Genomic DNA, 14,989 nt, shown 5'->3' with positions numbered 1-14,989 from the left:
CCACACAGGAGACAACAGCTTGTCAATGCTTTTAGAAAGTGATCCATTTCCACCTGAGGTTTATAGCTAGGAGCCCATTCATTCTCCGATTATCTACAATCAGAGCAAGTTTGGGCACCAAAAGCCCAGTCTTGTAACTCTAACTCACATGAGTAGTCTTTAGTGAGAAGATTCATAAGTGATGGTTGAAGGATCGGGCCCTTTAACGAGAAGACCATTTGCCATGGCTCAGCAAGGAACCCTCCCTTTCAGAAAATATTCAAAACAAACTCTGGAACTGAGCTTCGAAGCCTTTATAATAGCTCCGATCAGAAAGAAATATTAAAGCAAAATCCCCCAAAATAACACCACGAGCACCAGTTAGCTAGTATGAAAAGAGATGCATAACTTTTTATTATCTTTCTGCTTTTTTGTCACTGCTCGTTTACTACAGCAGGCAAGATAATTCCAATTAATATAAAGGTAGTGAGAATGGTTATTATGTTCAGTCTTGCCAACTACGGGATCATAGCTATATTTCTTTGATTCTTCATCAGCCAGTCAAGATAGCTTGATGTCTCCATTATAAATTATGCTTATTATTAGCTTGTAGGGTATTGAAAAGTCCACTGGTAAAGGACCAGATGTTCCTTTTGGTTCTGTACTGTGGAGGGGAACAATGTACACAAAGTGGGTTCCAAATTGTCCTAAGAAGGGCATATGCAAAGCGATAACAGCTACGTGGCATAATGCCATATCCCTGCACAAACGGCATTCTAATGTGCTATGACAAAGAAGGGCATACGGCCAATCAGCTGGGGGAAAAGTCAGGACCCGAATGCAGAAGTGCATGCTTGGAAGAATGGTGCAACTTCTTCCAGAAATTGTGATGCAGAGATGTCAAATTCATTCTGGACAGGAACAAATTCTATTTTTGACCCCCTCGGACTGGGGTTACAATTTAGGGCTCCATTCCCCCCATTGACCCACAGCAGAACATTCACTCATATACAAAGATCAAGGGTGGAAAATGGCTTTTATGTAGTAAATAAGCTTATAATTGTTATTTAGCTTATATTGAGCATCACAAGCGGGAAAATATCCTCACCTTCAGGACCACCACTATTTCTACTTTGTGGTTTTTTCATTCTCTATTCTCGCTTCTCAATTTCTCTGTCCCTTGTCTTTGTGACTCTCGTCCTTCCTTCCCTCTGTTTTTCCTTCTCTACAGCAACCTCCAGTTTTCTTCTCCCTGTGGGTGTTATCATCACCCCCTTCCCTAATCTATCTGATATAATGATCAGCCATGAAAAACTTACCACTGACATGTAAAGTGTCATCATTAGATATTAGAGTTAACAGCCCAATTAGATTAATGGTGGGGAACTGCCATCTCCCAGAAACAGTGTTTCAGGCTATCTTTAGACCCAGGAATACAACATTGCATCAGTTATGCTTGCTTCACATTTGAAAGGTTAACATGAAATCCCAGAGGGATAGAAACTTTTCGTTTGTTTGTTTAAAGAAAGCTTAGATTGTGCAAATTCAGAATAGTCCTGTGGCACCTTATAGACTAATAGACATACTGGAGCATAAGCTTTCGTGGCTGAATACCCACTTCGTCGGATGCATGTAGTGGAAATTTCCAGAGGCAGGTATAAATATGCAAGCAAGAAGCAGCCTAGGCATAATGAGGTTAGTTCAATCAGGCAGGATGTGGCCCTCTTCTAGCAGTTGAGGTGTGAACACCAAGGAAGGAGAAACTGCTTATCTAGTTGGCGAGCCATTCACAGGGTGAGAAAACCTGGATTTGTGCTGGAAATGGCCCAACCTGATGATCACTTTAGATAAGCTATTACCAGCAGGGCAGTGGGGTGGGAGGAGGTATTGTTTCATATTCTGTGTGTGTATATAAAGTCTGCTGCAGTTTCCACGGTATGCATCCGATGAAGTGAGCTGTAGCTCACGAAAGCTCATGCTCAAATAAATTGGTTAGTCTCTAAGGTGCCACAAGTACTCCTTTTCTTCCTGAGAAATTTGCAAATGAACTGAAGTTCAGCAGTTTCTCTTTGAAGTCAGCTCCTGAAGTTTTTTTGCTGCATGATGGCTATCTTTAAATCTGCTATTGTGTCTAGGGAGGTTGAAGTGTTCTCCTACAGGTTTTTGTATATTGCCATGCCGCTTTTACAGATCCAGACTAACACGGCTACCCTTCTGATACAAATTCAGAATGTGTCTTGGGGCCACATAAATACATCAAGTGACAGCACTGTCCTAGTGCAAATTAAGCAGCTCTGACTTGTACAGCATAGCCAACACTACTAGATTCGTATTATAATACTGGTGTCCACTCCAGAAATATGGCACTGCCTGCCACCTAGGTACTCCACTAGGGTGCTATTGTCTGTGTGTAGAAGACATGTCTGAGACCTCTCCCCCCTGTAGCAGATCCATGGGTTACAATGTAATCCTCTATGGCTTCCTCGATAAACTGCAAAACTGAATTTATTTATTTTGTACCTGTATTTAATGGCATACTATGCCACGAGGTTATTTTTGTTTTGGAATGTGTCAACTCCATCCACACTGATTTGCACAAAAGAAGAGGAAAGCCGACAATCAAGGACCACTAGAGGATTACAGTAGAATGTCTACACTCTGAACAGCAGGGAAAAAGTTTATTATTAATTTATAATACCTTAGGCATGGAATAGGACCCCATTGAGCTAGGTGGTGTACAATCACAGAACAAAGAGATGGTCCTTGCCCCATCTAGATATTTACAGTCTAGGACAGAGGTGGGCAAACTACAGCCCGCGGGCCACATCTGGCCCATGGGACCCTCCTGCCTGGTCCCTGAGCTCCTGGCCAAGGAGGTTCACCCCAAGCCCCTCCCCCACTGTTCCCCTCTCCCCAGCAGCCTCAGTGCACTGCGCTGTCGGCGCAATGCTCTGGGCAGCCGGGCAACACAATTGCAGAGCTGTGGCCTGACCCAGTGCTCTGGGCAGTTCGGCTGTAATGCCACCAGCCACTGGTGCTCCAGGCAGTGCAGTAAGGGGGCAGGGAGTGGGGGGAGGGGTTGGATAGACGGCTGGGGAGTTGGGGGTGTAGATAGGGGTCGGGGTGGTCAGAAGGCGGGGAACAGGGGGGTTGGATGGGGAAGGGGTCCTGGATGGGGCAGTCAGGAAGGAGGGAGGGGGTTGGATGGGGGGCAGTTTGGGGCAGAGGTTCTGGGGGCAGTCAGGGGACAGGGAGAAGGGGTGGTTGGATGGGGCAGGGGTCCCGGGGGAGCCGTCAGGGGGTGAGAAGTGGGGCGGGGTCGGATAGGAGGCGGGGGCCGGGCCATGCCTGGCTGTTTGGGGAGACACAGCCTCCCCTAACCAGCCCTCCATACAATTTTGGAAACCCGATGTGGCCCTCAGGCTAAAAATTTTGCCAGCCCCTGATCTAGGATACGACTGCTTTGAAATCAGGGACTTCAGCATGTGTAGGCATATCCAAGCTAGCTTGGATCTAGCTAACTCGAATAATAATAGTGAAGCTGCAGCAAAGCAGATGGCTAAATTGGTTAGCCTCTTGAGTACAAAGCTAGCAAGACCAATGCTAGCTCAGGTATGTCTACACGTGCTTTAGTCACACCTATGGCTGCAGTGTAGACATAATCTTAGTACAGGAAAAGGGACAACAGATGGATATAGACAGACAAATGTAATAATGAAAAGTAATCTTTCTCAACTGGCAAAAAAGTAAAGCAAAGCTAGGAACAGTCAAGTGAAACAACTTTGAAGACATGATTTCTGAAGCTTATGGTAAAAATCAAGACATCTTCTAGAAACAGGTAATTTTTACAGCTCATTGTGCTCACAACATGAATCCCAGATAACCTGAGAACAGATTCACAGCAACGTAGTAAAATGGAAACATGATATCAGGATGTGAGAAACATCAATGAAATTTTGACTAGATCATTCTCTAGCCTAATATGCAACTATTTTGCTTATATTTGGAATGGTAAGAAAAGACAGACATTGTCAGGACTGTCAAGCTTTGGAGAGAGATATCTGGAACTAAATATAATCAGCCCAAAGATGATATACCTGTGTAAAGAGGCAGTGGATTTATTGCTTGTTTTCCCATTCCCAAAAGAGAATCACAGCACAAAAAGAAAATTACCAAAGGATTGAAAAAAGAGAAATAGTTACAATTCTTCCAATGAAGGGCAATCCTTAAGGACTGCACAATTGTTCAGAAATAATATTTTCCCAGAGAACATTTCCTGTCTTGTAATCCTAAACGTGATCCATCAAACTGCTATAGAGGTAGAAACTGAAGGACTGCACAGAAGGTAGGGTAGATACTCATCCTACTCACTATCTTAAACCAGAACTGAAAAGAAGAATCAGTGAGGGATGAAGGGCTGTTTGGAATATTGCCCAGAGTCTGGTGCTGAGGTGTGAGCAAATTGAATGTGGCTGGGTCAAACCCTAAAGGCCATTCTGCTGGTCCAGGATCAGTGGATTGCCTTGAATTCTGACCAAATCCCATCTGGTCCCTGCCAGGCCCATTGTGTTGGTAGACCCAGGAGAAGGTGGCATAAGGTGGAAAGAATGTGGGCCACCATTTGGCCTTAGATCTACATTCCTATATAAAGCTACTGCATTCAGGTTAAATCCTGAAGTTCTGTTGAGGTCAACGGGACTTTTGTTGAGTAAAGATATTAGGAAGAAGTCTTTAGTTATTGAGACATAGGGGCTTGAACTGGAATACCAGGTCTGTGCCACTCTGAATTATGGGAAGCTCTCATCCAAATTGCACAGATCAGGGCACCTGAATTTCTTTTACTGGATTTCTCTAAAAACAGGATGCATAAGAAATAAGTGACAATTTAAAGCTACCTGGCTGACATTATAGTAACTTACCCACACAAAAGGTTCCATCATTAGTTACAAACTTCTCTTGACCACTGCTAGATCTGAAACCAGTTGCACACATGCAGTAATAACTCCCCACAGTATTGGTACAGTTGGCATTCTCTCCACAAGGTTGTGTAGCATTTTCACATTCATTATCATCTGTCAAGACACAAATTACATAAACATAATTTTCATTTGTCAGTTAAATAAAATAATGGTTTAATCTGGACTCCAGTATTTTTTATTTATCGATGTTGAGACTGACATGCTGATTATCTGTTTAACACTGGCCTCACAAATGCCAAGGACTTAATCATGCTCAAAGCCACATAGGTATCCAAAGTAAAACCAGCCATGTATTAGAGGAGAACAGAAATGCTTGTACTAAACTGATGTTCTAGCAGGAATCCCCACTTCCAAACCACATATCAGGTCAGATACGCTCATGTTTAGAAGATCTCCAAATAGAGACCTGGTGTGATATCCTGGGTCTCAAACCCAGGCCTGAGAGTGTCCAGACAGCTGTCGCATTCTCACCTCCACCCAATGTCTGCTGAAGGCTGGTGGGTTGAGAAGCTAACAGGACAACAGCCTCAGCCAAGGCACCCCACACAGGTGCCTGGACTGGAGGATTGCCAAGCTCCACTGATTGGTTCAACCATGCCACGTAAGCCAGAAGGAGGCATAGGAAGTTGTCTGAGCAACTAGGTGATTCCCTGTTGCTGCTGCATTGGATCCTGCTTGTGCCTGCTTCCTTCATTCTGCACCCAACCCTGTTCCTGATTCCTTTTCTGCTCCTGGCGTCCCCCTGCTTTTGTTCCTGCTCACCACCATGTTCCTGCTCTGTGCGGGATCTTTGCCTCTCTTCCAGTTCCTGTCCTCTTGCCTAACTTCTGACAATCAGTTACCAGTCCCAGCTCTGGCTCTGGTAATTGGCAGTTGACTCTGGTGCTGACCCTTGACTTTGTTCACTGACCTGGACACCTGCTGTACCCACTAGACCTGACTTCTGTTCCGATCTTCAGACAGTTGTCCCAGTCCTTAACATGTGGATGGTGTCCCGAAATCCACATATGGAGGATGGGACATGGGCAGGTGCCAAAAAAATGTGCACAGATATACAGTATATTGTTCTCCACTTCTATCCTTCTCGAGATTTTTTGGAAAAGAATGCATTATCTTTGCTATGGAGCCTTCTCTCCTTAGGGTCCTTGGGACAGTGAATGCCAAAGAGCAGAGGGCTTCTGCCAGGGGCAAGTGTCCTGACCTAGATAACCTTCATCTCCCACAAATTCTGGAGGATTCACCGACTATAAAGGCAACAGGGAAAGAACTTCATAAGGGTATCTTTCTGAAGATTACCCCTCTAGACACCTTTCCTGTGGGTTTTATCATAGGGATGAGGGAGGAGAAGGGGAATGATCTAAGTGATTTGACAAAACATACTAAGAAGCCAATTGAATCAATACACACAATACAATTATTTCTTCTATATTCTTCCATACACACTGCATTCTGGATGTTCTATACAATTAAATAATCCTCTGACCAACTTTAGGGAACAGTGCAAAACCTTCCTCTCCAGTAAAGTATATCCACTATAGCAAGAATGACACAACACTGATACCTCCATCCACTCAAATGTTCCCCCGAAAACTCCCCCCAAAACCCTGAAGCAAAAGAAATAAATTAATCTAGCAAGAGCTCCCCAGAACCAAAAAATACTCCAAGAAGAGTTTTTCATCCTAAGAGAAGGCTATTCTCATGAAGTCCACTAGGGACTTTGCTCTTACTGTTATATGGAAGATGCTCAGAGTCTACAATGATGGGGAGCAGTATAAAACTCTAAGATATAGCTACTAATTGCAGAAATATAATTATATTAAGAGGCGTGGTAGCAGGGAGAAAAAATCATGGCAAGTGTTGCAAATCTAGACTGTTCTCAGTGGTAGCAGATGACACAACAAGGAGTAATGGTCTCAAGTTGCAGTGGGGGAGGTTTAGGTTGGATATTAGGAAAATCTTTTTCACTAGGAGGGTGGTGAAACACTGGAATGCGTTACCTAGGGAGGTGGTGGAATCTCCTTCCTTAGAAGTTTTTAAGGTCAGGCTTGACAAAGCCCTGGCTGGGATGATTAAGTTGAGGATTGGTCCTGCTTTGAGCAGGGGGTTGGACTATATAACCTCCTGAGGTCCCTTCCAACCCTGGTTTCTATGATTCTCTGATTCTCTGAAATAAGGTGTTTTCAGACACAGGTGCCAGCAGATAAGGCCGATACCAGTGTGCCAAATGAGTTGAGAGAGTGGCAAGAATAGAGTGAGCTGACATTTGTAAGGCTATAGCAGGGACAAATGTCTGCCTTGTAACTTATTCTGAACCCCTGGAATAGCCCTTGCACAGGGACCTTTTCAGATGTAAAGTTAATGGGAAACCCTTTTACTACATGTGATTTAACACACCTTTCAGTTAGTTCACAGTGCAAATGCCACTCAGGAACATCAAATGGATTTACAACATTCTCCAGGGGACTTTGGGTCAATGCTAATGAATGGATTACACTCATTATAACTAATATTGTAATTTAATTTAATAAGGAATCCAAGTGTAAAAGCAATTTGCTAAGGTATGTTAACAATATTTATTTTATGGCTTTAGCAGCTGTACTTCTGAAAAAACAATAGAGAAGGGTGTGTGATTTGGCTCTCACTTACAGAACACTGGTGTACACCCGAATTAACTGCAGTGAAGTAATGGAATTGCATCGGGGGAAAACTGGTGTAAATGAGATCAGAATCAGAGCCCAGAAACTAATATTTTAAGATATGAGCACTTCATGACCTGTGGCATGTTTCTCACTCCAATGACAAGCATGCCATAGAAAACTTTAACCTTCGCGTTGTTTTCCTTTAGAACTCACCCTCTTGGGGACAATGACTGTGACCATGGAATTGCATTTTGTGTGTGCGTGTTTGGTGATCTTGCTCAGCATGACCTATTACTGTGATGCACACTATCCATTAGAACCCTAGCCTTTCAGCTGAAAAAATCAGTGTGGCTATGAGTGCGCCATACAAAGTCTGCAATTAAAATCGAAAACTATGGTGTTGGGGCAGGCAATGCAATGGTTTCTAGAAGATAAGACGCAGTGGTTTTGGAAAATGTGGGGCGGAACCCTTGGAAGAACAGAAGCGGGTAAGAAGACTGGCTACATGGAGACTTATTCAAGGCCAGGGGGAAATAGGGCTGAACAGACAGAGGTCATTCCATTTTGTGCGTGGAAAAAGCAAAAACTCCTGCCTGTGTTTTCTAGTGTCTCAGACATAAGAACGGCAGTCCTGAAAGCCTGGCTGTATGACAGCTCTCAAGTGGCCCAAAGAACACGCTCAAGCAGTATAAACTGATTCATACAGTGGACACCGTTAAAATCTTTACAGTTTTGTCTAATTAACTTTCCCGTGGTATTGGCGGCATTCCATATATTTTGGGAGCTCATAAATATTTTAATGGTAATCATTGTATATTGGAAGGATCTCCTGTTCTGGGAACCTTTTCAGATAAGTGCTCCTGCTGGCCCCCACTTTCCTGAGAGGAAACAAATCTCTTTTTTAATCACCCTACAAGCATGGCTTGTTTTCATTCATCTGGCCTGACTAGCTAATGAGCACAGAATTTTAGGTTGCTTACACAGAGGCATCGCAGGAACTCCTTGCAAAGAAGATTATGAGAACTAACTTCCCAGATCACTTAACGTCAGATTTACATGGATGCAACTCCATTTACATCAATGGTTCTAATCCTGATTTTCTCCCGTGTCACCGACAGCAGAATCAGGCCTGATCTATGTATAATTTGATCCACAATGTCTATGAGGGTCCTAAGAACTGTGTACAAATATTTGAAGTATCTCAGTATCAAGAAAAGAGAGAAACTATTTAGTATTGAACCTACGAGTGCTGACGTGATGCACAGCAGGAAGCAGATGGCTATTGATCTCCAGCACTATCTGTAAATGCAGGCTCTGTCTATGTACAAGCGTGCAGAGAAGTCTTAAGCCTCTTGTATGTTTCCTCTTTTACTCTGCTGTAACAGTGCAGGTAAAATGAAGGGTAGGATATAACAAGACAGAAAATGTGTGTGTCTAATGACATATAGGAGTTAAGTGTGAGCCTTAGCATCCTTGAAGACAATGGACTATGCACATGCTGTTAAGTACTTTACTGGATTGGAGCCAGAGTTCTGAGCTCCTTGCAGGATAGAGCTCCTAGTCCAGAGGAACTTGGTGGTCACACTGCATTGTTTTCGTTAATGCCTGATAAAATTCACCAATTGTTCCCTGCCATGGTCATTACCTTTCCCTCATGCTTGCACTGTGCAAGATAAACTTTTCTGATGTGGGACAAGGCATTAGGAGTAATAGGAGAAACTATTACTACTGGAGTTGGGGTGGTCATTTAGACTTGCGCAGAGTGGGTGCAAAATCAGAATGGCAGCATTTTACAACATTTTGCATATCGGTCAACAGTGACACAGGGTGTGCAGTAGAAAATTAGGCCAAACATGACCTTAGCCATCTCTAACCTGGCCACCAACTCTGCTTTCAGGAATACATAAAGTTTGACATAATCTAGATCGGAATGAAAGGAACCTCAAAGTCATCTGAAATGAAACCTAGCAATTTACATGTCAAACACAAGCAAAGTGAGCATCTGAAGTGCTAATATGATATCAATGAAGACTTGACAGTAAACTTCCATTTAGCTTTTCCTACAAGCTCAGATTTCATATATGTGAAATTTCGAGTAGACCATGCCAGGGATATAATTTAGTGGACCAGGTCCTGCTCCCATTGAAATTAATGGCAAAAGTACCACTGACATCTGTGGAACAAAGGGGATGCTTGCTATGGAAAAAAAATCACTGAGTTCCTGCAAGGGACAGAAAGGGGATGTGTTTTCAAGAAAAAAGAAATTTCACATAAACTTTGAATTGTCATATTTAAGTATTCTGCTTGACTTCACAAAAATATTTAAAAACCACTAACAACAAAACATATTTTTCAATTCTTTTTATAGTCAAGATATTGAGCTACTGTATAAAAAAATCCAGTGTGAAGCCTAGGAGTTTAAAGATGTTTTCCAATTTTTACATAATTTATAATGCTATCAGATTTGTGGTTTATGGGGAGTCAGACAAAAATCAGGATTTATAGATTAGATAATTTCTAACCCCTTCTTAAACAAACTTGTTTAGCAATATGGACAGAAAGGAGGATACGCTAAATGATGAACAGGCATATGAGCCATTTGCTTTGTTGCTGCATAATCTAATTATGACATGTGTATGCACTGTAAAACAACTGCTGGCAAAAGAAACCCATGAAGCATTGCAGGCAATATTTCAGGAATGCAAACTAAAAACCAAGGGAAAGAAATGACACAAGTGAAACAGGTATTGTTTAAAGATTTTTTTTTAAATAACTGATGAATAAATATGAATGACTTTTAGAAACAAGAGTGGTCAAATTACAAGGGTAATTCTTGTGCCTGAATGGTAATGTGTCATTCCAATCTATTTGATACACAAGATGTTCACAGAATGGCTGATCAGTCTTGAATTCATTTTTTTAAGCAGAGTTCTATAATATTTGGTATGCACTCAAATTGTTATAATTAAATATCACAATGGGAGGAAACCATGAATAATTTGTGACTTAGTTACAGGAAATTAGGTTTAAGTAGCCCAAAGACCAAAAAGGACTGTACATGGGGGCGTGTACATGTGTTACTATAGGGTAGGGTGGTTTTTTTTCTTATAAGTGTAAAATAAAAATGATTATACATGCTGGTCTCAAAAATACAAAGATAATGGACATCTATTTTCAGAGAACACTTTATATTTTATGATGCATGGGCATATTTATAATCAAACAAAAATCCAGTCAGTTATTGGCCAGACTCAATTTCTCGGCTAGTTTACAGGCTATATATAAAGATGTTCTAAAAGAATAGGTCTGAGACACTGATGTGCTTTTACTTGCCCGCTGCATTTTGAATCGGGCTGATGTTATTTCTGTATGAACAGTGCATGACATTAGTTCATGAATTAGTTTTTGGATTAGAATTATAGGGTCTAATCCAAAAACCACTGATGCCAAATGTGTGTCTTTCCATTGACTTCTGCAGGCTGTGCATTGGACCTCCCCACCCCCAACCCCATAGCTACTGTTAAAGAAAAGCTATAACTATGTCTTTCAATGCAGTTATGAGAAAGTTTTACATATGGAACATTTCTTATGCATGAACTCTAAATTGTGGATGAAATACAACTTTTGGTTTAAAATAATAATTCATGTGTCTTGATGCCACCATGTTACTGAAAAATGCATCGTTGTGCTATTCAGCATGACTTTAACAATCTGAATTTATAGTACAAAATTCTCCATCCCCATTCCACTCGACATTTCAGTTTCTCTGGCATTACCCAATTTTAGTGCACCATGGAAACTAAATTACAATCTCCAATATGGCTATATTGGAACTATTACAGTTACAAAATGATATCACTGGTCAGTAATATGGCAGTAGCTAAATAGAAGCCCCTGAAGTGCCAACCCTAGTTTAAATGTATGGTTTGATTTGAAATACCCTTTTCATTTTTTTCTTGAGAGAAAGCACGAACTTTCCGGGGGGAGGGATAGCTCAGTGGTTTGAGCATTGGCCTGCTAAACCCAGGGTTGTGAGTTCAATCCTTTAGGGGGCCATGTAGGGATCAACAACTGAACAGGCACAGTGGCTACTTGCCATAAAGGCAGTTACACATTTGATGTTATTATGGCTCATAAGATACACAGCTCATACTGCTGCTAATGTTACGCTCTCAGCTTTATCATCAGACTTTCCTCCCTCCCCGTATCGCCTTAAAAGAAGCAATTAAAACAGAGAATCAGATTGAGCCCTGATTCAGGCCAGCGTAAACCAGGGTCCCTGGTGGTCAAAAAGCTGTCAGGATGGTTGTGACAGCACAAGCCTGGGGACTAGCGTGGAACCATCACAGTCTGAAAAATGGACAGCACTGGCTGGGAAGGGAATGTAGCCAAGGTGGCTGGGGAATACACTGATTCATTGCATTCTGCTGTTCTCCTTTGACAGCAGCCTCACCTGCTAGAGCTCCTGAAAAGCCTCTGGGGGAAACTTAAAGCTGACCTTCCCCAGCATAACCCCCAAGAGAAAGCAGTGGTGAAGTGCTTCACTTAACCCCTCAAAAGCAAGGAAATGAAGGCTTCCTGTAAAACAAATTCCAGTGCTACTCACCCTGCTGTGCTTTGCCTGTCTAGAGGTCTCAGAACAGCAAGCGATCTTACATACAGTGCTCATGTGCTGCAGTACAGTATATCTACAGTTGTAAGAGACTGACCCGAGGATGGCAATCTGCCTTTCTTTTCTGCAATATGTTACCATTAATGTTAATTTAACACAATTTATTTATGATTCTTAAAATATTCAGCATTTAGGTTTGGTTCAAATCAGCAGGAAAGAGCAGATGCTTAGATGAACCATTTGAGACTGCAAAACTGGGCTGGAAATCTCATTAGGATTAATGTCTTTCATAATGGGCCTGATTCATCTTTGACCTCTGGTGCCTTTGCACCAGCTATGCTGGTACAAAGGGAATACACAGCAGCCACACAGCTGCTATGGGAAATACCTGTGCCTCTTTCCCGCTGTGCTTTCATGGCTGTGCACCTCCTTGCAAGAGTTTATGGCACTGGAGATGCCCCGGGCATTTTAATAGCATGCTGAGGTCTTTTAGGCATGTGGGTATAATGGTTCCACACCCCAGTTCCAAACTAACCCCGGAAAGCCCTGGAATCAGTGAGGCACAAGTCTTCCCTCTCAGTCCTTGCACCAGGCTCCGCACTGATGCATGGGCAAATTGAGGCCAGTATTTCTTGTGCTTCTAGCTGAAAAATGGGGCTGCACATTCCATGTAAATAGACTCTGAGGTCCTGGTTTGAACCTTGAAGTGCAAAGCAGCCTGCGCAAATGAAGGACAGTGAGGAGTAAAAGGGTTACACTTTTTTGAAACAAAAAAAAAACATTCAGGATGGTTTATTCAGAGCTTGGGCAAACTTTGGAGAGGTTCTTACGTTATCCAAAAAGCTTTCCTCATTATTGTTTGTAAAATCAGACATTAGAAATTAAATGTGAAATGCATTTACTATTGGGATAAATGCTAGTGATGAGAAGTGTCATTTGCTTAGCTGCACAGAACAATGCACTTCTCCAATGTGTGTGGAGTATCATGAAAAGAAAATCTATAATCTGTGATCATTCATATGTGGAGAACAGACTGAAAGAAAAAAAAACATCGTTAAAATGCTACTCCTTGACTGGAAAGAAAACATTTACCCTGCAAAGCATCAACTTGGACTCAAGAAGAAGAAGCAGGTTCTCAAATTAGTCAGGTTAGAGAAGGGAAAGTGAGCATGGGTGTGTGTGTGGGGGGGGAGGGAATTCAATGATTTTAGGATCCATGTGAGGTCTGGAACAACTGCGTACGATCTCACTGTTCCCATACAGAGAGGGACATGTTTATTTAGCAGCGTCCTGGGCACTGTCACTCCTCTTCCCTCAAAAAGTCCCATGAATGTGTAGGGGAAGGAGATGTGTCACAACCTCCCCACCTTGGCATGATTCACCAAAAATGTGTGGAGGTCTGCAGCACTGTAGTGTTGAGGGTGGGGGTGGGAGGAATCTCAGAAGCAGCAGTGGACCGGAGAAGACTCGGTAGCCCATCTCCTTTACAGCTGCTTGGAAGCTTATGGGTGGTTCCAGAATTCATGTGAAGAAACAGAGTCAACTGCTTGTTTCACTTAGGTGACTCCTAGCCCCCTCCCTGTTCAGAACAATTTGAGGAAAACTTCACGAGCGGACATTACAGAGAATTCCTCTCTCTGCTGTGAATTTTCCCATAGGAGGCGGCAACTCCCCCCACCCTCCAGGAACCCAATAGCACTGGCTGTTCTATGAATTCATCACAAAGCAAGTAGAAATTTGACTTCAATGGCATTATGTCTATTTACACCAGCAGAGCATCTAGTCCGGTGAGATTGTTACGACGCAGACTGAAAGAAGAAGAGCGAGTGACCTGTTTGTAATAGCTTAGTTATAACAGAAAATGATGAGTCACAAACAAAATTGAAATGCTGGCAGTTCAGGTTAGCAGTGAGTTGTTTGAATTCTCAGTCTGTGACTGTGAGGAATGGATTAGTTCTCTGGAAAATGGGCTGATGGAGACTTGACAAGAGGAGATGAACAATGATCCAATTTCTACTGAGCAGTCACATGCATCTTCTATACCTGAGTAGTTACAAATACACTGAATTTATTTGGAGAGGATGTGAGCAAGTGAGACACCGTCATGCGTGTCTAAACATTTTGGTCCCACACCAAAGATTACAGAAAAGAACACAACAGCAAGCAGTTTGATTTTAAAAAAAGAAGAAAAGTTTATGCTCTGGGCAGCACTCTCCCAAATTTCCAGACCCTGATCACCACCAGCCAGAAAATGCATCATAACACTCTGGCTTACAAACCCTGTCATTGCAGTGTGGATAAACAAGTTTATACCTTGAATTAGGCAGACATACCTACAGCTTTATCTTACAAGCTATTCATAACATAAAACAGACAACAAAGGGCTTGAGATAAACAACACTGCATTAGGCCAACATATATACTCACATTTTGTTTATATAGGTTCAAATCCTGGAGTCCTCAGCCTGTCGACATTAGGCCCAAATGGCAGCAGAAACTGCCCATTTCCAATTTGCAGGTGGGAGCTGGGGTGGGACGCACTGAGGAGAATTTCACAACTCCTTGCCTGCTAGGAAGCCCCCCTCAGGAGCACGGAGGGAAGTTTTGAGCGGGACTGGAGTTAGGCTGAGATCTAACTGTACTTTGACCATGCGGTATGAAATGGACTGTGCTCACTGGCTATAATGAGCTATATGGGACTACTCACATGCACAAAGTTAGGCACATCCTTGCATACACTGCTGAACTGGGGCCTACTGGACGCAAGGGAAAACCACGTT

The 14,989-nt window shown here is 42.5% G+C and overlaps 1 protein-coding gene across 7 annotated transcripts in view; it reads right to left on the bottom strand.

Moving 5' to 3' along the window:
- The window catches only part of ADGRL4 (adhesion G protein-coupled receptor L4), a 189,161-nt gene that overhangs the window by 40,659 nt on the left and 133,513 nt on the right, over nucleotides 1-14,989 (bottom strand). For all 7 annotated transcript variants that reach the window (XM_084636592.1, XM_084636588.1, XM_084636593.1 and 4 more), the window contains one exon: nucleotides 4,899-5,051. In XM_084636592.1, the coding sequence (XP_084492718.1) occupies nucleotides 4,899-4,971 (73 nt within the window). In that variant the 5' untranslated portion in view covers nucleotides 4,972-5,051. The remainder of the gene's footprint in view (nucleotides 1-4,898; nucleotides 5,052-14,989) is intronic.

This window comes from Lepidochelys olivacea (genome assembly GCF_965140295.1).
Source record: "Lepidochelys olivacea isolate rLepOli2 genome assembly, chromosome: 8".
NCBI lineage: Eukaryota > Metazoa > Chordata > Testudines > Cheloniidae > Lepidochelys > Lepidochelys olivacea.
The sequence above is the reverse complement of the archived record's forward strand: the minus strand, read 5'-3'. Positions and strand labels throughout refer to the sequence as shown.